The sequence below is a fragment of the Oncorhynchus mykiss genome, chromosome 10 (genome assembly GCF_013265735.2).
Source record: "Oncorhynchus mykiss isolate Arlee chromosome 10, USDA_OmykA_1.1, whole genome shotgun sequence".
Lineage (NCBI taxonomy): Eukaryota > Metazoa > Chordata > Actinopteri > Salmoniformes > Salmonidae > Oncorhynchus > Oncorhynchus mykiss.
In genome coordinates this window covers 81,054,733-81,077,765 of record NC_048574.1, presented here as the reverse complement: position 1 = coordinate 81,077,765, position 23,033 = coordinate 81,054,733, and the positions used below count along the sequence as shown (strand labels likewise).

General features: G+C 40.1%; 2 protein-coding genes and 1 long non-coding RNA gene across 9 annotated transcripts in view; all 3 read left to right on the top strand.

Moving 5' to 3' along the window:
* The window catches only part of LOC118936807 (calcium/calmodulin-dependent protein kinase type II delta chain), a 108,248-nt gene extending 105,404 nt beyond the window's left edge, over positions 1 to 2,844 (top strand). For 5 of the 7 annotated variants that reach the window (XM_036934163.1, XM_036934165.1, XM_036934167.1 and 2 more), the window contains 3 exons: positions 438 to 500; positions 1,159 to 1,324; positions 2,553 to 2,844. In XM_036934163.1, coding sequence (XP_036790058.1) covers positions 438 to 500; positions 1,159 to 1,324; positions 2,553 to 2,556 — 233 coding nt within the window. In that variant the 3' untranslated portion in view covers positions 2,557 to 2,844. Of the gene's footprint in view, positions 1 to 437; positions 501 to 1,158; positions 1,329 to 2,552 lie in introns of those variants that run through there. The other 2 variants (XM_036934166.1, XM_036934164.1) reach the window with 2 other exon arrangements.
* A 12-nt stretch (positions 2,845 to 2,856) lies between these two features.
* LOC118936806 lies at positions 2,857 to 4,703 on the top strand. Its single transcript, XR_005034259.1, has 2 exons — positions 2,857 to 3,264; positions 3,380 to 4,703. It is a non-coding gene; the product is annotated as an uncharacterized LOC118936806 (long non-coding RNA).
* An 11,309-nt stretch (positions 4,704 to 16,012) lies between these two features.
* On the top strand, positions 16,013 to 16,799 carry LOC118966661 (neoverrucotoxin subunit beta-like). Its single transcript, XM_036989403.1, has one exon. The coding sequence runs from the start codon at positions 16,035 to 16,037 to the stop codon at positions 16,797 to 16,799; it is 765 nt and encodes a 254-aa protein (XP_036845298.1). The 5' UTR covers positions 16,013 to 16,034.
* The last annotated feature ends 6,234 nt before the right edge of the window (positions 16,800 to 23,033 follow it).

Here is a 23,033-nt window from a genome sequence, read left to right as displayed (position 1 = left end):
TAGTAGAGGTATTGATTAGCTATTGATTAGCAGAGGTATTGATCAGCTATGGATTAGTAGATGTATTGATTGGTAGAATGTATGAATCAGATATTGATTTGTAGTTTTTGATTAGCTATTGATGAATAGTTATATCCGTTTGTGTCTGTTACTGAGAACTACAACTCCCACTAGCTAAGTTCTGTCTGTCTCTCTCTCCATCTCCCTCGTCCTCCCCCTTCTCTTTCCAGCCCTGTTTGTGTCTGTTTCTGAGAACTACAACTCCCACTAGCTAACTAAGGCCTGACTGTCTCTCTCTCCATCTCCCTCGTCCTCCCCCTTCTCTTTCCAGCCCTGTTTGTGTCTGTTACTGAGAACTACAACTCCCACTAGCTAACTAAGGCCTGTCTGTCTCTCTCTCCATCTCCCTCGCCCCCCCCCCCCCCTTCTCTTTCCAGCCCTGTCTAAAGGTAGCAAGCCGGTGCACACCATCCTCCTCAACCCTCACGTCCATCTGATAGGTAGGAAATCAGCCATTTCTAATTATTCTATCAATAATATAATGATATATATATGCCATTTAGCAGACACTTTTACCAAAAGCAACTTAGATTAATGTGTTCATATATTTTCCATATGAGGCCCTGGGAATTGAACCCACGATCCTGGTATTGCAAGTACCATGATTTACCGACTGAACATTATGTTTAATGTAATCTTGTTTCTGGTTGGTATTCAAATATATGTACATATCAATTCCAGTCAGAAACTAGACCAGATTCAAATATACACTGTATGTACATATCAATTCCAGTCAGAAACTAGACCAGATTCAAATGTCCCATTCCAAATTGTCCTGAAGCATTGAAGTGAACATTGGAATGGGAATTCCGGTGTACTTCCTGGATTGAATCAAGATGGACGCCAATCCCCCTGGTACTTATGGTGCGGCAGGGTAGCCTAGTGGTTAGAGTGTTGGACTAGTAACCGGAAGGTACAAATCTGTCGTTCTGCCCCTGAACAAGGCAGTTAACCCACTGTTCCTAGGCCGTCATTGAAAATAACAATTTGTTCTTAACTGACTTGCCTAGTTAAATAAAGGTTAAAAATGATGTACAATGTGTTTTATGATGTTGACGTGAAACAAGGAGAGGTGAACTAATGAGAAGGTCTATCTAGCGGAGAACGCTGCGTGCATCGCCTACATCCGCCTGAGCCAGTACATGGACGCGGGGGGGATGCCTCGCACCATGCAGTCTGAGGAGACCCGCGTCTGGCATCGCAGAGAGGGAAAGTGGCAGAACATACACTTCCACCGCTCGGGCTCGCCCAGCGTACCATCCCAGTAAGAAACACACGTTAATCAATGAATTCATGTATTAATTATAGTGATTATGAATAAATCGATTTCAGAACATTCACTTCCATCACTCTGTAGTGTCCAGTCTAGACTACCTTCCCAGTCTGTAGTGTCCAGTGTCGACTACCTTCCCAGTCTGTAGTGTCCAGTGTAGACTACCTTCCCAGTCTCTAGTGTCCAGTCTAGACTACCTTCCCAGTCTCTAGTGTCCAGTCTAGACTACCTTCCCAGTCTGTAGTGTCCAGTGTAGACTACCTTCCCAGTCTGTAGTGTCCAGTGTAGACTACCTTCTCAGTCTGTAGTGTCCAGTCTAGACTACCTTCCCAGTCTATAGTGTCCAGTCTAGACTACCTTCCCAGTCTGTAGTGTCCAGTCTAGACTACCTTCCCAGTCTCTAGTGTCCAGTGTAGACTACCTTCCCAGTCTGTAGTGTCCAGTCTAGACTACCTTCCCAGTCTCTAGTGTCCAGTCTAGACTACCTTCCCAGTCTCTAGTGTCCAGTGTAGACTACCTTCCCAGTCTGTAGTGTCCAGTCTAGACTACCTTCCCAGTCTCTAGTGTCCAGTGTAGACTACCTTCCCAGTCTGTAGTGTCCAGTCTAGACTACCTTCTCAGTCTGTAGTGTCCAATGTAGACTACCTTCCCAGTCTGTAGTGTCCAGTGTAGACTACCTTCCCAGTCTGTAGTGTCCAGTGTAGACTACCTTCCCAGTCTGTAGTGTCCAGTGTAGACTACCTTCCCAGTCTGTAGCGTCTAGTGTAGACCACCTTCCCAGAAAATGGTCTAGTGGTGCAATAACTAATCTCCACCACAGGAGGACGCCACGTCTACGCTTACCATGCTACTGTAATGGTTAGTGTAATGTTTCCTCATCCTGGTACTGGGGACATTGTAGTTGTTGCCCTCGCATTAACACACCTGATTTAACTAATCAACTCATCAAGCCTTTTGATTATTTGATGCAGGTGTGTTGTAGTGTTACGGTAACAACTACGATGTTCACCTGTTGGGGTTCCCAGGACCAGGATGAAAGAAACACTGGGGGTAGAGTCGACTCTACCTCTCCCACTCTAGTCTAAAACAACCTCTACCGGCGGACCCTGACTACACGGATATCGCTCTGTTTCTGGGTTGAATCTCATTTCCTTTTTCCCCTGTGTGTGTGTGTGCGTGTGTGTGTCTGTGTCTCCTTCTCTGTGTGTGTATTTTACAGTTAATGGAATATCAAGCTTCAGTCTAAACTCCCAAGACAGGCAACAATCAACAAGCCAACCCGTGTTCTCCATTTAACCTCTAACCCCCTGACCCCTCTGTATGGACATGACATCACACAGGAAAAGGAAATCAACCCTAAAAGGTCGTCGCCTAGAGTGTGTCCCTAAATGGCACCCTTTTCCCTACATAGGGCCCACGGGCTCTGGTCTAAAGTAGTGCCCTACATAAGGAATAGAGCTCTGGTCTAAAGTAGTGCACTATATAGGGAATAGGGTTTTGTTTGGGACTCAACCCCCCCCCCCCCCCCCCCCCCCCCCCCCCCTAGAGCAGCCTGCAGCAGACCATGGCCGTTATCCACTGGAGCATATTACCTGACATTTGGTTATCTGGTTTTTAAACTGTTTTTGGTGCATTTTAAATGTATAGAGATGTTTAAAAATCTACTGCTGTCACTCCTCCCATTTTGAACTTGTATTTGTACGTGTGTTTTAAGTGTTGCAATACGAAATATTTAAAGATCAGAATGTTAAAATCGAGCTTGCTTTTGTTCTGGTGAAATGTATATATATCTTGTGATTGTTGATAAAAAACAAATTAAATAAAATAAACATTAAATTGCTATATCATAGGAGTTTTAAGACTTTTCGTAAAAATTATGTATGTAAGTTTATGTTTACGTTGAGCTACTTGCTAATGTTTGGTTGAGCTAGGTGCTAATGTTTGGTTGAGCTAGTTGCTAATGTTTTGTTGAGCTCGTTGCTAATGTTTGGTTGAGCTAGGTGCTAATGTTTGGTTGAGCTAGTTGCTAATGTTTGGTTGAGCTAGGTGCTAATGTTTGGTTGAGCTAGTTGCTAATGTTTTGTTGAGCTCGTTGCTAATGTTTGGTTGAGCTAGGTGCTAATGTTTGGTTGAGCTAGTTGCTAATGTTTTGTTGAGCTAGTTGCTAATGTTTTGTTGAGCTAGGTGCTAATGTTTGGTTGAGCTAGTTGCTAATGTTTTGTTGAGCTAGGTCCTAATGTTTGGTTGAGCTAGTTGCTAATGTTTTGATGAGCTAGGTGCTAATGTTTTTTTGAGCTAGGTACTAATGTTTGGTTGAGCTAGGTGCTAATGTTTGGTTGAGCTAGTTGCTAATGTTTTGTAGTGCTAGGTGCTAATGTTTGGTTGAGCTCGTTGCTAATGTTTTGTTGCGCTAGGTGCTAATGTTTTGTTGAGCTAGGTGCTAATGTTTGGTTGAGCTCGTTGCTAATGTTTGGTTGAGCTCGTTGTTCATGTTTGAGTTATTGGGTTTGGACATTATGTACTCCTTATTTAACTCATAGGATTGCAAAATTCCCAGGTTTTCCAGAAATCCTGGATGGAAGAGTCCCAGAATCAGGAGAAAACAAGCAGGAAATCCGGAACCCTCCAACCAGGATTCCTGGAAAACCTGGACATTTTGGGAACATTACCAGAATTTTGCAACCCAACGCCCAACCCTGGTCGAAAGTAGTGCACTATATAGGGAATAGGGCCCTGGTCTAAAGTAGTGCACTATATGGGGAATGCTAGTTGGGATGTAACCAGTGAGATGTGTTTGTTTGCCTTTATAACAGATGGCCTCATTATGCCATTATGAGAAATAAAGACCACATTGGTAGGTATGCATGGGGGTCGGGGTTATCGGGAGTATGAATATATTATAATAATGAGAATATTTTGTTTATGTGTGAATCACTGAGATGTTTGTTGATAATGATGTTGAACATCGGTCCTGTCTGTCCTTCCTGTTCTCTTCAACCAGTCCTCATGTCTGTCCGTCCTGTTGTCTTCAACCAGTCCTCATATCTGTCCTTCCTGTTCTCTTCAACCAGTCCTATTGTCTGTCCTTCCTGTTCTCTTCAACCAGTCCTATTGTCTGTCCTTCCTGTTTTCGTCAACCAGTCCTCATGTCTGTCCTTCCTGTTCTCTTCAACCGGTCCTATTGTCTATCCTTCCTGTTGTCTTCAACCAGTCCTCATGTCTGTCCTTCCTGTTCCCTTCAACCAGTCCTCTTGTCTGTCCTTCCTGTTCTCTTCAACCAGTCCGCTTGTCTGTCCTTCCTGTTGTCTTCAACCAGTCCTCATGTCCTTATTTTTAAGGTGTACACAATAAAGACGCATTGTGTTCAAGACAGGCATTGTGATCTTCCTGGTAGTCAGACAAGCATTGTGATCAGATAGCTGTAAGTATAGACAGATGTGGATAGAGAAGCCATTTTTAATCATCATTATACCTCTAAAGTCATTGAAAGGTGGCACCATTGAAGTATGGCACCAATGTCTTCAAATTAAGAAATACATATTATTTTGAAAGAATATCTACCTGCTGTACCCAACACACATGCACACACACTTGGAGAGGCTGGAGAAGCGATCTGTCAGTGATCACTAGACTCCATGGACTTGTTGGAAAGGTGGCATCCTATGATCGTGCCACGTTGAAAGTCACTGGCCATTCGTCTGCCAATGTTTGTCTATGGAGATTGCATGGCTGTGTGCTCGATTTTATACACCTGTCAGCAACGGGTATGGCTGAAATAGCCCGATTCCACTCATTTGAACGGCTGTCCACATACTTTTTGTATACATAGTGTAGGTGACCCCCTTCACCTTGAGAAACCCAATGAGGTGTGCAGCGTTGTAGGATCCAAATGATGGCCTAAGTCCTACCACACCATCTCCATAGATATCTTCATGTGCGCAGCTGTCCCCCCCCCCCCCCCCCCCCCCCCCCCGCCCCCCACGTTGTCCAGGCATTTGAACGGTCGCCCGTTGTGCCGATGAGGTTCCGCCCACGGCGACCAAGTTCTGTCCAGGTTGAAGCCTGCTTCAGCACCAAGCACCAGAACCCTCTGAAAATATATATTTTGGGTTAGTTATTTTTTTACAGTATAGTTCCAGTGTAATATTATGAAGTATCACGTGCATTAATAGTAACAGTTATACAGTATATAGTGCTGTACCCTGAACATACTCCACCTGCAGTTGTTTCACCCGGTCGTTGTTTCTCTCAAAAGGCACCAGGTAAATGAGTTTCATAGATGCCTACTCCCTCTTCTAAAGGCAGGGTGATTGTTGGTAGGCTGATGGAAAAAAGGTGTCATCGTTCTCCTCAATGGCCTGCTTTATTTAATACAGCCTTATGGCATTCCTGACCCTCACCTTTTTTCCTCATCACTGCCCACGACTGCCGATTGGTCAACACACGACCACGCCCACCATCGTTGGGGTCTTCTGTTCATTCTGGATAAAACCATAAAGGGCAGGTAATCAAGGAGGTGATGGAGTCCAGGTGAGTGTCATTATGCGCATTACGCTGGTGACCGGTGTGCGCCCTAAAGTGCAGCCTGGTGACCTAGAGGCCCGAGAGGCAGCACATGTGACAGTACCCCCTCCCTGAGGCGCGCCTCCAGCCGCAGGACGCCCGACCAAGGTCACCTATGCTAAGGCGTGGGAACCTGTCGATCCGGCTGAGGAGTGAGAGCCTGATGAGCCGACTGACATCTCCCCGGTTGCCTCGACTGAGGCACGGGAGCCTATTGAACCCTCTGTGGCATGGGAGCCTACAAACCGGCGTTTCACTCCATGGTGAAAGAAACTGCAGTGTTCACACACACCCTTTTATTTTATGTACAGTGCCTTGCGAAAGTATTCAGCCCCCTTGAACTTTGCAACCTTTTGCCACATTTCAGGCTTCAAACATAAAGATATAAAACTGTATTTTTTTGTGAAGAATCAACAACAAGTGGGACACAATCATGAAGTACTGCTTCACCTTCTTCACCTGCATTGCTTGCTGTTTGGGGTTTTAGGCTGGGTTTCTGTACAGCACTTTGAGATATCAGCTGATGTACGAAGGGCTATATAAAATAAAATAAATTTGATTGAAGTAGAACGACATTTATTGGATATTTCAAACTTTTTTAACAAATCAAAAACTGAAAAATTGGGTGTGCAAAATTATTCAGCCCCTTTACTTTCAGTGCAGCAAACTCTCTCCAGAAGTTCAGTGAGGATCTCTGAATGATCCAATGTTGACCTAAATGACTAATGATGATATATACAATCCACCTGTGTGTAATCAAGTCTCCGTATAAATGCACCTGCACTGTGATAGTCTCAGAGGTCCGTTAAAAGCGCAGAGAGCATCATGAAGAACAAGGAACACACCAGGCAGGTCCGAGATACTGTTGTGAAGAAGTTCAAAGCCGGATTTGGATACAAAAAGATTTCCCAAGCTTTAAACATCCCAAGGAGCACTGTGCAAGCGATAATATTGAAATGGAAGGAGTATCAGACCACTGCAAATCTACCAAGACCTGGCCGTCCCTCTAAACTTTCAGCTCATACAAGGAGAAGACTGATCAGAGATGCAGCCAAGAGGCCCATGATCACTCTGGATGAACTGCAGAGATCTACAGCTGAGGTGGGAGACTCTGTCCATAGGACAACAATCAGTCGTATATTGCACAAATCTGGCCTTTATGGAAGAGTGGCAAGAAGAAAGCCACTTCTTAAAGATATCTATAAAAAGTGTTGTTTAAAGTTTGCCACAAGCCACCTGGGAGACACACCAAACACGTGGAAGAAGGTGCTCTGGTCAGATGAAACCAAAATTGAACTTTTTGGCAACAATGCAAAACGTTATGTTTGGCGTAAAAGCAACACAGCTCATCACCCTGAACACACCATCCCCACTGTCAAACATGGTGGTGGCAGCATCATGGTTTGGGCCTGCTTTTCTTCAGCAGGGACAGGGAAGATGGTTAAAATTGATGGGAAGATGGATGGAGCCAAATACAGGACCAAACCTGATGGAGTCTGCAAAAGACCTGAGACTGGGACGGAGATTTGTCTTCCAACAAGACAATGATCCAAAACATAAAGCAAAATCTACAATGGAATGGTTCAAAAATAAACATATCCAGGTGTTAGAATGGCCAAGTCAAAGTCCAGACCTGAATCCAATCGAGAATCTGTGGAAAGAACTGAAAACTGCTGTTCACAAATGCTCTCCATCCAACCTCACTGAGCTCGAGCTGTTTTGCAAGAAGGAATGGGAAAAAATGTCAGTCTCTCGATGTGCAAAACTGATAGAGACATACCCCAAGCGACTTACAGCTGTAATCGCAGCAAAAGGTGGCGCTACAAAGTATTAACTTAAGGGGGGCTGAATAATTTTGCACGCCCAATTTTTCAGTTTTTGATTTGTTAAAAAAGTTTGAAATATCCAATAAATGTCGTTCCACTTCATGATTGTGTCCCACTTGTTGTTGATTCTTCACAAAAAAATACAGTTTTATATCTTTATGTTTGAAGCCTGAAATGTGGCAAAAGGTTGCAAAGTTCAAGGGGGCCGAATACTTTCGCAAGGCACTGTATATGTTATTTTAAAAATCGATATTATTTAGGGGGTAGATCAATATATTAATATTGCAGATATAATTGTGGCTCCCATCAATGTATTTATCTGCATAATTTCCAATCTCCCATATATATTTTTCGTAAATATAAATGTTGCTTTATTATATTCCCCTAACCCTACCACCCCTCCCCTAATTGTAGTAAAGTAATGAACAGCAACACTTGGGCTTCTACTTCCTGTTTATACAAACTACTATATACATTTTACAGACACATGTATTTTACATTAGTTATCTTTTGTTTGTTTTTAGTCCCATCCCTCAGCTCCCCTCAACCCCTCCCATCTATCTCTGAAGACTAGTCCCATCCTTCAGCTCCCCTCCCCTTTACCACAGACTTGTGAAAGTACTACAAAAGCGGTAAGAAAACTAAATATACAAGGTTTTTAGGACGCGGTTTGATGGTATTTACTGTGTTTCAAATCATATTTAAATAAAGCTTTCTTTACTGTTTCATCCACAAGTTACCAAGTGGTGCATGGAGAAGTAGGTATTCTCTAATTTTACAAACGACCTGCGAAGGAAATGAGCCCTGGGTGAAAAGTTCTGTTTTCCTATAGTTTTGTATGGGTTTTCCTACATCTTTTGTTGTTATTAAAAAACAACCAACATTGATTGATCTACGTCCTTAACAATGCTTAACAAACCACATCAGGATAATTTTTTTTACGTCTGGGGAAAAACCTAAAAAAAAAATATATTTTTTGTGAGGCTGTAGTTGCCCGTCAATTAAATATAAAATGAATCTCCCCGCAAGAGAGTTTTTGCAGTGTTTCTGTAGGCTACAATGTGTGATGGCAGGCTAGGTAGCTGGTGATATTTAATTCCCTTAGCTAGCTATCTATACAGTATGTAAAGTTGGCCAGATAGCTAGCTAGCTACGTTAGCAGCTCATTTGAGTTAGCCTGCATAGTAGCTAGTTAGCAACATTTTTTTTTGTTGTTGACATTTTCTAAATGGATTAACTTGAATAGGTTCTCCCAGCCATGTGGGCGATTGGAAACAGGGCAGCAAAGTGTCACTACCCTTGTTTTAAAGTATATTACTATTTACCTGTGAATAAATTCATGAAATGGAGAATGGATTAACCTACTTAACCATTTAATAACCAGACCTTCATACAAATTTACTATGCCGAATATTGACGAACAATCTAACATGCTGCTATAAACTGCCAAAACGCCCACAAGCGAGCCACAATGGGCGGCCTTAGCGGCATGCAGCAATTTAACGCCTGTTAGTTTAACGCCTGTTAGTGTTAACGCATAATAAAGATAACATTTATTTTTGTTCTGCATATCCCATAGAGGACGAGTCCGAGCTGTCAAAACGCACAACACAAATAAAGCCTGAGTGTAGGATATTGAATTAATGAACCGGTAATTGTTGTGGTATAACACCGCGTGGCCGGATATGAAGCGGATGTGGCGTTGAAGGGGGTGGAAAAAAGTTTCAACATGTCCCATTTTGCAGCCACAAATACATACTGGAGCTGTGTTCGATTAACCATACTAACATACTGTATAAGTTACTATTTACTTAATGAGTATATACTACATACTATTAGTTCATTTTAATATACTGTATATTACATACTTAATGAGTATATACTGCATACTATTACTTCATTTTAGTATACTGTATACTACATACTTAATGAGTATATACTACATACTATTACTTCATTTTAGTATACTGTATACTACATACTTAATGAGTATATATTACATACTATTAGTTCATTTTAGTATACTGTATACTACATACTTAATGAGTATATACTACATATTAGTTCATTTTAGTATACTGTATACTACATACTTAATGAGTATATACTACATACTATTAGTTAATTTTAGTATACTGTATACTACATACTTAATGAGTATATACTACATAATATTAGTTCATTTTAGTATGCTGTATACTACATACTTAATGAGTATATACTACCTACTATTAGTTCATTTTAGTATACTGTATACTACATACTTAATGAGTATATACTACATACTATTAGTTCATTTTAGTATACTGTATACTACATGTTATTAGTTCATTTTAGTATACTGTATACTACATACTTAGCGTAACCTAGTGGTTAGAGCGTTGTAACTGGAAGGTTGCAAGTTCAAACCCCCGAGCTGTCAAGGTACAAATCTGTCGTTCTGCCCCTGAACAGGCAGTTAACCCACTGTTCCTAGGCCGTCATTGAAAATAAGAATTTGTTCTTAACTGACTTGCCTAGTTAAATAAAGGTAAAATAAAAAACATTTCATTTTAGTATACCGTAACCGACCAGCTCTTTGCCTTCTCTGCCGGAAGTTGATGCTGTTGCTATGCAACCTCTTGCTAGCTAGTTAGCGTAACACATTTACTCGTAAAGCGTTGTCAGATTGTCCGTTTAAAAAAAAAAATTACAGGCCGTTTCGCTCTCGGAGCGCACACTGGATGCTCAGACCGGAGGAGTTGGATTGATTTGACCATTCTGACCTTACAACGGCAGACAAGCACCTGTTTACTCCATGTGTAACTCTGTGTTGTTGTCTGTTCACACTGCTATGCTTTATCTTGGCCAGGTCGCAGTTGTAAATGAGAACTTGTTCTCAACTAGCCTACCTGGTCAAATAATGGTGAAATAAAAAATAAAATAAAGAAATACTATATTATGTGAGCTAAACATACAAATTCAAAAAATATACCAACAAAATATACCATAACAAATTAAAATAAATATACAAAAATACTTAAATACATGTAATTTTGCCCTTGAAACATTTAATTGAAATACTGTAGAATTCCATTCATTCCTATTGAGGCCTGCTCGTACTGGGGAGTGACAATATGGCCAATACACGGCTCAATGGCCAATACACAGCATCATCAGGGTTAATACACAGCGTTGGAGTTACCAATTAAGTTAAAAGTTAAAGTAAAAGTACATATGGTGCTGCCATTTTGAAACTACTGCGCAAAGAAGGTAACATTTTTTGTTTTAATATAAGATGGCAAACTGTTTTGCATGTGCATACGAGCATTATTATTTCGACAAAGAACGACACAGGTTGGAAACAAAAGTCTGGGCGAGGCCGTGGGCTGCGGACTATATTGAATCAAGATAGTTCTGTAAAGTTGCGTAATGGCTATCATTTTCTTAAAGTTATGACATTGAATATAGCTTGTAACTCACAAAAGCAGAAGGCATTTAACTAGTCTACTTTTCGGTAAATCACTGTAGCCGAGTTTAGTCTACTATCTAATTTGCGGATGGGATGCCATCTCATGGTTTTAGAAATAAACAGCTATAAACTATATAGATGTCATAACAATGTTAATTATTAACTTCCCTTTAGTATGTGATATTATGTCATGTTAGGTCTTTGGTATCCTTTAGTCATGTATCCTATCGATTCCATGTTTTTTTTTTACATGTTTTTTTTTACATTTCGGAGGCCATATCTGAACGTCAACAACATCGTAGGATTCCTACTATTTTATATTGTTTTATTTAAATCGCTGTTTTTCCACAATAGGTCAACAATCTATGTCTTTCTGTGAAATATGCTGAGCAACAGTAAATTGCCTTTTCATCCGCCGTCATTTCTGAGAAGGAGCCGATGGAAATCACCTGACGGCTCTGGGGAGAGTGAAGAAAATATGAATAAATGTAAATTACCCTGTCAATAGGTTGATCTGTATTTTATTTTTGTTTATCCGTAATCTATTTCAACTACCATTTCAACTACCGGCTGTTGTTAATTATAAATAATAATTATAAATAATTATAAAAAAAGTGCGAGGTGTGACACAGCTGGGGTGTATTCACCAAACAAGCAAACGGGAAGGGATTTTCATGAATTTGTCCAGTGAGAAACTGTCGTTTTCGTTGCAAAACGTTTTTCTAATTAATACACCCCTGGCAGGTACCGTTTAGATGACGAAAACACTGCCCCCGATCAGTAGCCAAACGTTGCCTATAGAAATGCCACCAGTAGCATAGAGTCGATGGTATTGCACATGCTTTTAGCGTGCTTATGACGTTGCAACTTGCTGAACGTGCCCCAATATTGTTTTTTTATACCCAGAAGTATACATTTAATACCTACCTAATTTATGGGTTGTAGTAGGAACAATATACTGCCAGACAGGTTGGTAGTAGGTATATATCGTTGCAACACAATCTCACACTCAATTTGTGGAAATATGTACAAAAAGTATTAAAGCAGATTCTGTGTGCTTTTTGTGTGGCTTCATTCATGTGAAAATACAAAAAACATGTTTTAGACTTAATTATTAGGAGAAGACACATTTTTGTGTGACTTTATTCATGTGAATATACAAAAAACATGTTTTAGACTTAATTATTAGGAGAAGACACATTTTTGTGTGACTTTATTCATATGAAAATACATTTTTTTCGGGGGGAAACTTTGGAAATATATTTTTGAAAGTTATTGGAGCAATGCATTTTGGGCGATGGTGTTCTATACTGCCTTTTTTTGTGTCCCACATTTATTTACACAACAAATATATATATATATATATATATATATATATATATATATATATATATTGTTATTCAACCAGGTTGTCACTGAAATATTTATAATATAAAAGTAGCCTTATTTCTATGTTTTTATTAATGCCTATGCTGTTTTCTATGCTTGTTTTCACCTTAATACTTTGGGATACTGGTGCTATAAGCCCTGGACAAAAAATTATCTGTTGCAGCTTTCACTGTCTTCCGCTACATTGGTTTGAGATCACGTCCAGCTCACGTCTAGTCATGTGATCTAGTGGTGTGAAGCCTTTCCTGTTTTTCAACATTGTGTTGGGTTTAGTTACATTGGTATATCTAGTGAACGATGGACAAGCAACAACGGGCGTGACGGGATTGAAGTAGTCACTACAGGTGTAATCAACTCTTTACATCCAAGTTGTCTGAAGCTGAATGGAAAGTGCTATTCCCTGACCAGTTATTCAGAAGAAAAACCTCTTGTGACTATCTTCATTTAAAGCTAGACTCCAGAGAGAGATCACGATTTTACAACATAGTACAGAGGAGCTGCCTGCTGACCACTCTGATCAGGTACCATTTAGTGTCAATACTTTACCTTCTGGACAGTACTGGTAACTACCTTAACAATACTTTACCTTCTAGACAGACAGTACTGGTAGCCAGCTTAACAATATTTTAACTTCTAGACAGACAGTACTGGTCTTAGTTATCTTTGTTTTCTTTATTATTTTGGCCAGGGTGTGACATGGGTGATGTATGTTTTTGTCTCATCTAGGGTGTTCGTACTGTCTAGGAGTTTTTGTAGATTTATGGGGTTGTGGCCATTCTAGGTGTTTATGTAAGTCTATGTAAGATTGGTTCTCAATCAGAGGCAGGTGTTTATGGTTGTCTCTGATTTGGAACCATATTTAGGCAGCCATGTTCTTTGGGTATTTTGTGGGTGATTGTTTCCTGTGTCAGTGTTTGTTTCGTTGTCAGTTCACTTTATTTTGTATTTGTGTTCATGTTTAGTTTCTTATTAAAAACCATGGACACCTGCCACGCTGCGTATTGGTCTCATCCTTGTTTCACCTCTTCAGAGGAAGGAAGAGGAGGAAATCTGCCGTGACACTTCTAGACATACAGTATCTTAACATACTTTACCTTCGTGACAAACAGTACTGGTAACTACCTTAACTTCTTTGGGATAGGGGGGCGGTATTTTGACGTCCGGATGAAAAGTGTGCCCAAAGTAAACTGCCTGTTACTCAGGCCCAGAAGCTAGGATATGCATATAATTGGTAGATTTGGATAGAAAACACTCTTGTTTCTAAAACTGTTAAAATAATGTCTGTGAGTATAACAGAACTGAAAATGCAGGCGAAACCCAGAGGACAAACCATAAAAATAAAATTCAGCATACCACTGATTTCAATGCCTGGCACATTTATAATAGGGCAAAAATGTCCCTGATTGCAGTTCCTAGGGCTTCCACTAGATGTCAACAGTCTTTAGATTGAGTTTCAGGCTGGTTTTTAGACAAATGAGGGAGAAGTTGTAGTTTGTGGCTCCCATTTTGGCTGTAGTGTTTCCAAGCGCATGGCCGAGAGAGCTCGTTCTTTTTGTTTATCTCCGGTAAAGACAATAATGATTCTCCCTCTTAAATTGTATTGTTTATTTGCGTATTAGGGTACCTAAGGTTTGATTATAAACGTTGATTGACGTGTTTGAATAAGTTTATTGGTAATGTTTGGGATTCATTTTGTATACATTTTGGAGGGAAACCGAGTGGATTATCAGCTAAACTGAGTTTTTATGGATATAAAGATGGACTTTATCGAACAAAATGACCATTTGTAATGTAACTGGAACTTTTTGGAGTGCCAACAGAATATCTTCAAAGGTAAGGCATATATTATATCGCTATTTCTGACTTTCGCGTCGCAACTTCCTGGTTGAAAATGATTTCTTATGCATTTGTGTGCTGGGCGCTGTCCTCAGATAATCACATGGTTTGCTTTCGCCATAAAGCCTTTTTGAAATCTGACACCTTGGCTGGATTAACAACAAGTTAACCTCACTAGGGTACGTGGGAGGCTAGCGTCCCACCTGGCCAACATCCAGTGAAATTGCAGAGCGCCAAATTCAAAAACAGAAATACTCATTATAAAAATGTCCCAAGCATACAAGTGTTATACATCGGTTTAAAGATTAACTTCTTTTTAATCCAACCACGGTTTCAGATTTCAAAAAGGCTTTACGGCGAAAGCATATCATAAGAGTATCTGAGAACAGCACCCAGCAGACAAATCATTACAAACAGTAACCAGCCAAGTAGAAGAGTTACACAAGTCAGAAATAGAGATACATTTAGTCACTTACCTTTGATGATCTTCATATGGTTGCACTCTGAAGACATTCATTTACTCAACAAATGTTTGTTTTGTTCGATAAAGTCTCTCTTTATATCCAAAAACCTCTGTTTTGTTCGCGTGTTTTGTTCAGTAATCCACAGGCTCAAACACAGTCACAACAGGCAGACGAAAAATCCAAATAGTATCCGTAAAGTTCGTAGAAACATGTCAAACGATGTTAATAATCAATCCTCAGGTTGTTTTTAGCCTAAATAATCGATAATATTTCAACCGGACAATAACGTTGTCAATATAAAATGTAAACAAGAAAGGCGCGCTCTCGGTTGTGCTCATGAAAAATCTCTAGGCCACTGCAGTGTCAACTCATTCAGACTGGTCTCACTCTCTCATTTTTCAGAATACAAGCCTGAAACAATTTCTAAAAACTGTTGACATCAAGTGGAAGGCATAGGAAGTGCAATTTGAGTCCTAAGTCAATGGATATTGTACAAGGTGTTCAATAGAAATCTACAAAAATAAAAATAAAATTTCCAACTTCCTGGATAGATTTTTCTCAGGTTTTCGCTTGCCAAATCAGTTCTGTTAAACTCATAGACATTATTTTAACAGTTTTGGAAACTGTCGAGTGTTTTCCATCCAAATCTACCAATTATATGCATGCCCTAGCTTATGGGCCTGAGTAACAGGCCGTTTACTTTGGGCATGCTTTTCATCCGGACTTCAAAATACCGCCCCCTATCCCAAAGAAGTTAAGGTTACCAGTTACCTGGACAACAGACCGTTTTGTGGTGGCTGCCCTCGGTCGTTCCTTAGATCTTGGGATGTTGTATGACTGGCACAGTGACTCATTTTGTTCAGGTACTGTATGCTTTTCCAGTTTTAAAGACTTCAAAGTGTTGTGGATGTAGTTATTGTTTTGCTCAGGTATGTGTGAAGAGTGCATAGTTTAAAGACGGCTGTTTTATCTAATGTTTAAAAGCATGGACTGCGTCAGCGCTGGGCTAGCAAAGGTATCCATTTTGTTGAGTGCTTGACTTTATAGTTTGTCTTGTGAATAGTTCATATTGTGAAATATGTATTGTGATATATTGTGAAGTTCTGCAGTGAATGTAATATAATTTTATCTCCTTAGATGTCAGTCTTTGGGATGACAGTACAATAGCCTTCATGCGTCAGTCTCTACCTCGGCCTCACACAGAGGTGAAGTGTATTGAAGGAGACTCCTTACAGGACAGATTCAGGGCTCCAGATGTGACCACTCCTCTCAGAGCCAGTGTCCTGTCTGGACTGGTGGAGGTTGGAGGTGCTGCTGGATACCTGAACTATCCTGTTCAGTCCACACTGCAGGACCGGGTCACTCTACAGTACAGAACCACTACCAGACTGGACATGCTCAGTCACAGGGTGCTTCAGGAGGAGACAGTCAGAACACAACGAAAGGCAACTCATGTGGTCATGGCTGTTCTCTATGGAGCGCAAGCATTCTTTATCTTTGACAGCAAACACATCAACAGACAAAGGAATGCAAGACGAGAGAAAACCAAGATGCTAGATGTAATTAAGAAGATGTTCAACACCTTCAATTCAGAAGATATATTCTCAAGTTTGACAGACTCCGAGAAAGTAAACAGTTTGTTGTATCAATGCACCTTACACAGTGACGTAAACCCTACAACCACAATGGATTATCACACAGCAGTAGAGGTGTACCAGTCCCTGCCAAAGCATCTGGGGCAGCGAGGAGAGAAAGCAGTGCCTGTTCGTGTCTGGCTGTACCCTCTGACGAATCTGGACCATGCAGCGGCTTGTGTTGCATTTGAGATCAGTGAAGACCTGCTGCTCAGAGCTGAGAATGTTCTGGAACACCTGAGACGGGTCACAATGAGGTGCCAGGACACGATGTCAGACCACACCAATGCCTATGTGATTTAAATGGTTCCCTTATGCTAAGGACAAACTGACACAGTTTTCACAGATACTGTCAGAGTATCAGGTGGAGTTTCAGAAAATACTGGCCAAAGCCACAGAGTTCATTAGAGAAAATGGTGAATCAGGTTTGTTGTGGTTCAGAGAGATTCTGAAGAAACACGATCAGTCACCGTTCACTCCTCAGGCTTTAGACCACTGGCTTCACAATAAGGAAGCTGAGGTGAATGCTGTTAACATTTGCAAAACCAATAACCTCCCCATAGTGAAATCTGAGAAGGAGCTGGAGACAGTCCTTCTAGATTCACAGACAGACAGGGTACTGTGTTTCACTCTGACCTCCCTGGAGGATGAAGATCCATTCCTCTCCACCATGAAGCATTACAAACACTCTGTTTGTAATCTTCTCATTCCTACATACAGTTTATTAGTGTTAATGACTCTATGTGTCTATACAGTATATTAGTGTTAATATGACTGTGTCTATACAGTATATTAGTGTTAATATGACTCTATGTAGCTACATGTTTATTAGTGTTAATGACTATATGTAGCTACATGTTTATTAGTGTTATTGACTCTATGTAGCTACATGTTTATTAGTGTTAATATGACTCTATGTAGCTACATGTTTATTAGTGTTAATATGACTCTATGTAGCTACATGTTTATTAGTGTTAATGACTCTATGTATCTACATGTTTATTAGTGTTAATGACTCTATGTAGCTACTTGTTTTGTTATGTGTCTATACAGTATATTAGTGTTAATATGACTAATGTTTAAATCACACTTTAAACTAAAATATAGATTAACTTTTATTTTTAATTTTTTTGCAGTCTGGTTCATATACCTCTCAGAGAGAAAGGCCTCCCTCCTCCTAGAAGTGCTGAAACTCCAACCAGAGAAGAAACCAGTAGAGCTGAAGGGCTGGTCAGATGAAGAGAGTGAAGTGAGGAGTTTCCTTCAGTGTCTGTCCTACATCTCACAGCTGAGGTGAGTCTGAACATGTGTGGTGGTTGGTGATTATGTGATGCCAGTGGTTATTATCTTGTAGAAACAGCTTCAAATTATGGTGAATCTGGTAACATTTATCAAACAAATTCCTGACATAACAGATGTTGCATTACCAGATGTCAGACAATAGCGATTATTTTCAAAATTATGTGATGCTAAACATTTGTCTTTTTTTTTTTCTTGAACTCAGAATTTTATCTTTGACAAATCTTGAAACATGAAACTTCAACGTTTATACTCAGTAGAACTGTTAATTTGTGTAATAATTAATGAGGAGAGACAAACTCATCACACAAGTCAGAGTCATGCTTAAAATGTATCTTTGTCAGTGAGAGCTCTGCAATAGCGATGGCTGGAATCACCCTCAGATGATTCGTTGAAGGCCATAACACAAAGGCTACTTAGATATTTTATAGCAAAGATCCTAAGACCCCCTTATTCTACATAACTTCTTATGGCTTAGATCCCGCTAATGGGATCGACTTGACAACAGCCAGTGGAAGTGCAGGGCGCTAAATTCAAAACAACAGAAATCTCATAATTAAAATTCCTCAGACATACAAGTATTTTACACCATTTTAAAGATAAGCTTGTTGTGAATCCCACCACAGTGTCCGATTTCAAAAAGGCTTTACGACGAAAGCACACCAAATGATTATGTTAGGTCAGCACCTAGTCACAGAAAAACACAGCCATTTTTCCAGCCAAAGAGAGGAGTCACAAAAATCAGAAATAGAGATAGAATTAATCACTAACCTTTGATAATCTTCATCTGATGACACTCATAGGACTTCATGTTACACAATACATGTATGTTTTGTTCATATTTACATCCAAAAATCTGAGTTTACATTGGCGCGTTATGTTCATCCGGTGATTTTGCAGAGAGACATATCAATTGACAGAAATACTCATAGTAAACATATATAGAAGATACAACTGTTATGCATGGAACTTTAGATAAACTTCTCCTTCATGCAACCACTGTGTCAGATTTCAAAAAAGCTTTACCGAAAAAGCACACCATGCTACAATCTGAGTACAGCGCTCAGAGACCAAAACAAGCCATACAGATATCCGCCATGTTGTGCAGTCAACAAAGTCAGAAATAGAATTATAAATATTCACTTACCTTGGTGATCTTCATCAGAATGCACTCCCAAGAATCCCAGTTTAATAAATGTTTGATTTGTTTGATAAAGTCATTTATGTCCAAATACCTCCTTTTTGTTTGCGCGTTTAGTACACAATCCAAACTCACGATGCGCGGGCAAGTCCAGGCAAAAGTTCAGGAGAAAAGTCATATTGCAGTTCGTAGAAACATGTAAAACGAAGTATAGAATCAATCTTTAGGATGTTTTTATCATAAATCTTCAATAATGTTCCAAACCGGAGAATTCCTTTGTCTGTAGAAATGCAATGGAACGCAAGCTAACTCTCAGGTGAACGTGCGTGACCAGCTCATGCCACTCTGGCAGACCTCTGACTCATTCAGCTCCTTTCCCCCCCTCCTTCACCGTAGAAGCATCAAACAAGGTTCTAAAGACTGTTGACATCTAGTGGAAGCCTTAGGAAGTGCAATATGACCCCATAGACACTGTATATTTGATAGGCAATGAGTTGAAAAACTACAAACCTCAGATTTCCCACTTCCTGGTTGGATTTTTCTCAGGTTTTTGCCTGCCATATGAGTTCTGTTATACTCACAGACATCATTCAAACAGTTTTAGAAACTTCAGAGTGTTTTCTAGCCAAATATTCTAATGATATGCATATATGAGCAACTGGGCCTGAGTAGCAGGCAGTGTACTCTGGCACCTTATTCATCCAAGTACTCATTACTGCCCCCAGCCATAACAAGATAACAAACCACAGATGTTTGGAACGGGTCACAAGGTGAGAGTTGTTAAATGAGAAAGGAGTATCCCGTAGCCGGATAGCATTTGCTATAAATGTTGTTATTTTCGCTCGGTTTGGTCCCTAAGACGAGGTTCCAATCTCATTCCTGGTCCTTCATAGCGCAAAAACACCAACTCATCCTATGTCATAAATCAATTGTCAACTCCAGATACTCCCATCTCAAGTAAAACCCCATCTCGCCATCCATTCACATGGTTTAGAATAGATAAAGACACGTTCAGGCAGTAATTGGTTAATTAATCATATGATTTAGAACCTGACTTCTCCCCTCTCTGGGCTGAGCCCCAGCTGAGGGAGGAAGTGCAACTACCAACACCTGAGTCTGAAGGAATACATCCTAAGAACAAGTACATCATATAAGCACATTATGCAGATAAGACATCTTAATTATCGACGTTATATAACTAATTCTGATTCTTACGCCACAATACAAAATCAAATGAATATTATGGAACTTTCTCTTTGATTTTATGTTTCCATATGACAGGCATGTATTCATGTACAGTGAGGTCAAAGTATTTCTACTCACTTTTCTACAAAAACATTTGTTTTGGCTCTTTACTCCAGCACTTTGGATTTGAAATGATACACTTCCCATGTGGAGGGGAAATGGAGGGGAAATGGAGGGAAAATGGAGGGGAAATGGAGGGAAAATGGAGGGAAATGGCGCGGCACAGTTTCAACAAATTGTCGCTTTCCAACTTGGGATTTTTGTGGCTTTTTGAGGTAAGACAGTGATTATGCATGAATTAACTACATATTGAAACATCCAGCCCAAAAGTGTGAGGTTGAAAACCTCAATTACATAATTATCTACCTACTAACCGCACATTGACTCTGTACCACTACCACCGGTATATAGCCTCGCTATTGTTATTTACTGCTGCTCTTTAATCATTTGTTATTCTTTTCTCTTACTTTTGTTGTGGTATTTTCTTAATACTGCATTGTTGGTTAAGTGCTTGTAAGTAAGCATTTCACTGTATGGTCTACTATACCTGTTGTATTCAGCATTTCACTGTATGGTCTACTATACCTGTTGTATTCAGCATTTCACTGTCAGTCCTACACCTGTATTCATGTGACTAATAAAGTGTGATTTGATCAGTTGATGTCTTTCTTTCCTTTTGTTTCCATAACAACCAAGTGTTGGAAATTAGCTCAGACTTGAAACACTTGTTAAATGTGTTGGGACTCGTCTATTTCAAAATAAAATTAAACAAAAAACGTTTTAAGTCTTTTCTGATATCAAAACAGAAAAACCTCCCAAATGTTTAAATTTTTTGACCATTTAAATAATTTATGAATATTTTGTTTGTGTTTTTAATAAATGTCCCATGAGGCACATGATTGGTGTTTGTCACAGTGTTTTCTCTAAAGGTTGAAATCATTACTAGTAGATACTAAATAATCACTTTCAAGTTATTGCTGGTATGAAAGCGATCCCACCCCAAGTGTGTTTCTTTTCATGACGATGTAAAAGTTGTTTGTTGAAGACTCTGACAGGCAGATCTCGGGAAAGCCGGACCCGCCCATTTACCAGGAAGCACCATATTAGGTCAATGATGTCAACGGAATCTCCTTTTGGAACGTTCCATTTCTTGGAAACTTAGAAGTTCTAACTTGTTGTCTTTACCAATAGATGCCAGATAAATAACATTCAAATAAATCAAACTTTATTAGTCACATGCGCCGAATACAACAAGTGTAGACTTTAAGGCGAAATGCTTTACTTACAAGCCCTTAACCAACAGTGCAGCCCACACCAGGGTTTCTCTAGACAATGTAGCCTATATACAGCCCACACCAGGGTTTCTCTAGAGAATGTAGCCTTTATACAGCCCACACCAGGGTTTCTCTAGAGAATGTAGACTATATACAGCCCACACCAGGGTTTATCTAGAGAATATAGCATTTATACAGCCCACACCATGGTGTCTCTAGAGAATGTAGCCTATATACAGCCCACACCAGGGTTTCTCTAGAGAATGTAGACTATATACAGCCCACACCATGGTTCCCCAACACGTCCCTGCCCCAGAATTGCATTGGGGGCATTCTTAAATGTACAGCCTAACCAGTGGATTTGAAACGGAAATGGGGTATCAGCCTAATCAGTGACACCAACAGAACCAGTTATTTGGTGAAATTACACAAATATTACTGTCTTAGAATTTATACAGCAACATGCCAACATTGTTTAGCAATATTGTCCAATTGGGGCATTTTTTCTCTATATATCTGTTTGCATCAGTTACAATGGGGGACTTTTATTTTGAAGGCGAACTGCCGATTACACTATTGCTGCTCACGCCACACTGGTCCACTGATCCACAGATCCACATCAGAATGAAACTTGCGAGTCTCCGCTGTCCGCTCAGGCGGGAGAGGGAGAGAGGACGAACAACTATGAACGGTAGACCTACAATCTGCAGTATTTACAACTGTTGAATGGCAACTGATTTTTAGAATAGAAAAACCTCATGAGCGCAGTTACGGACACCTGTCATAACAGAGCTGGCATCTCTCACCCATTGGTGGTGAGACATGCCCTACACCTGTCATAACAGAGCTCCCAACTCTCACCCATTGGCGGTGATTCAGGCATTTGACCCTCTGATCATGGCACACCTCTTATATCTCACGCATTCTCACGCAAAATACTTTCTTAGTCTCCAAATGAATAACCGTGTCGTAGCCTGATAGTGTTGGGCAGGCTAACTGCAATAGAGGAGGGACTGTATTTAGCTGAAACTGATCATTCAGACTTTATAAACTAGAACGTGTTATAATAGTGCATGAAGTGTCCTTCTAGAACAGACTGGATGTTAAACTACGGAAGCTTCTAAGTTATATCATCAGACTCAGACTACAACAGACCACTGACTGCTCTCTGCTGTAATTCATTCAGCAAGCAGCTAGGAACCTCCAGAGACAAGTTCCGCACCATAGTTTACACGTCATTAAGATTCTAACTCCTATAGCTTTTTAAAAGACCGACCAAGCGACAGGCTTCATTCATAATGCATGAATGAAATGATAGTCATTGCCCGGGACTAAACTAACTGCGGAATGTTCGCTGAACAGGACCCAACGTTGTGTAACATTCAGATGTTATGAACAAACATCCCTCTCTGACATTTAAAATAGTGATTCAGGTCGGCTCTATATCTGGTAATTAAATCTGAAACATTCGGCAACGTTTGGCGTTGCCCTGAGGTGTATTCATTAGGAACCAAACGAACAGAAACCGTCCGAAACACTAAGGGACTAACCTGAACTTGTCCAGTGAGAAACACTCGT

Excerpts from the sequence above, each read along its gene's own strand:
- LOC118966661 (XM_036989403.1), top strand. The coding sequence starts at position 16,035 with ATGCGTCAGTCTCTACCTCGGCCTCACACAGAGGTGAAGTGTATTGAA.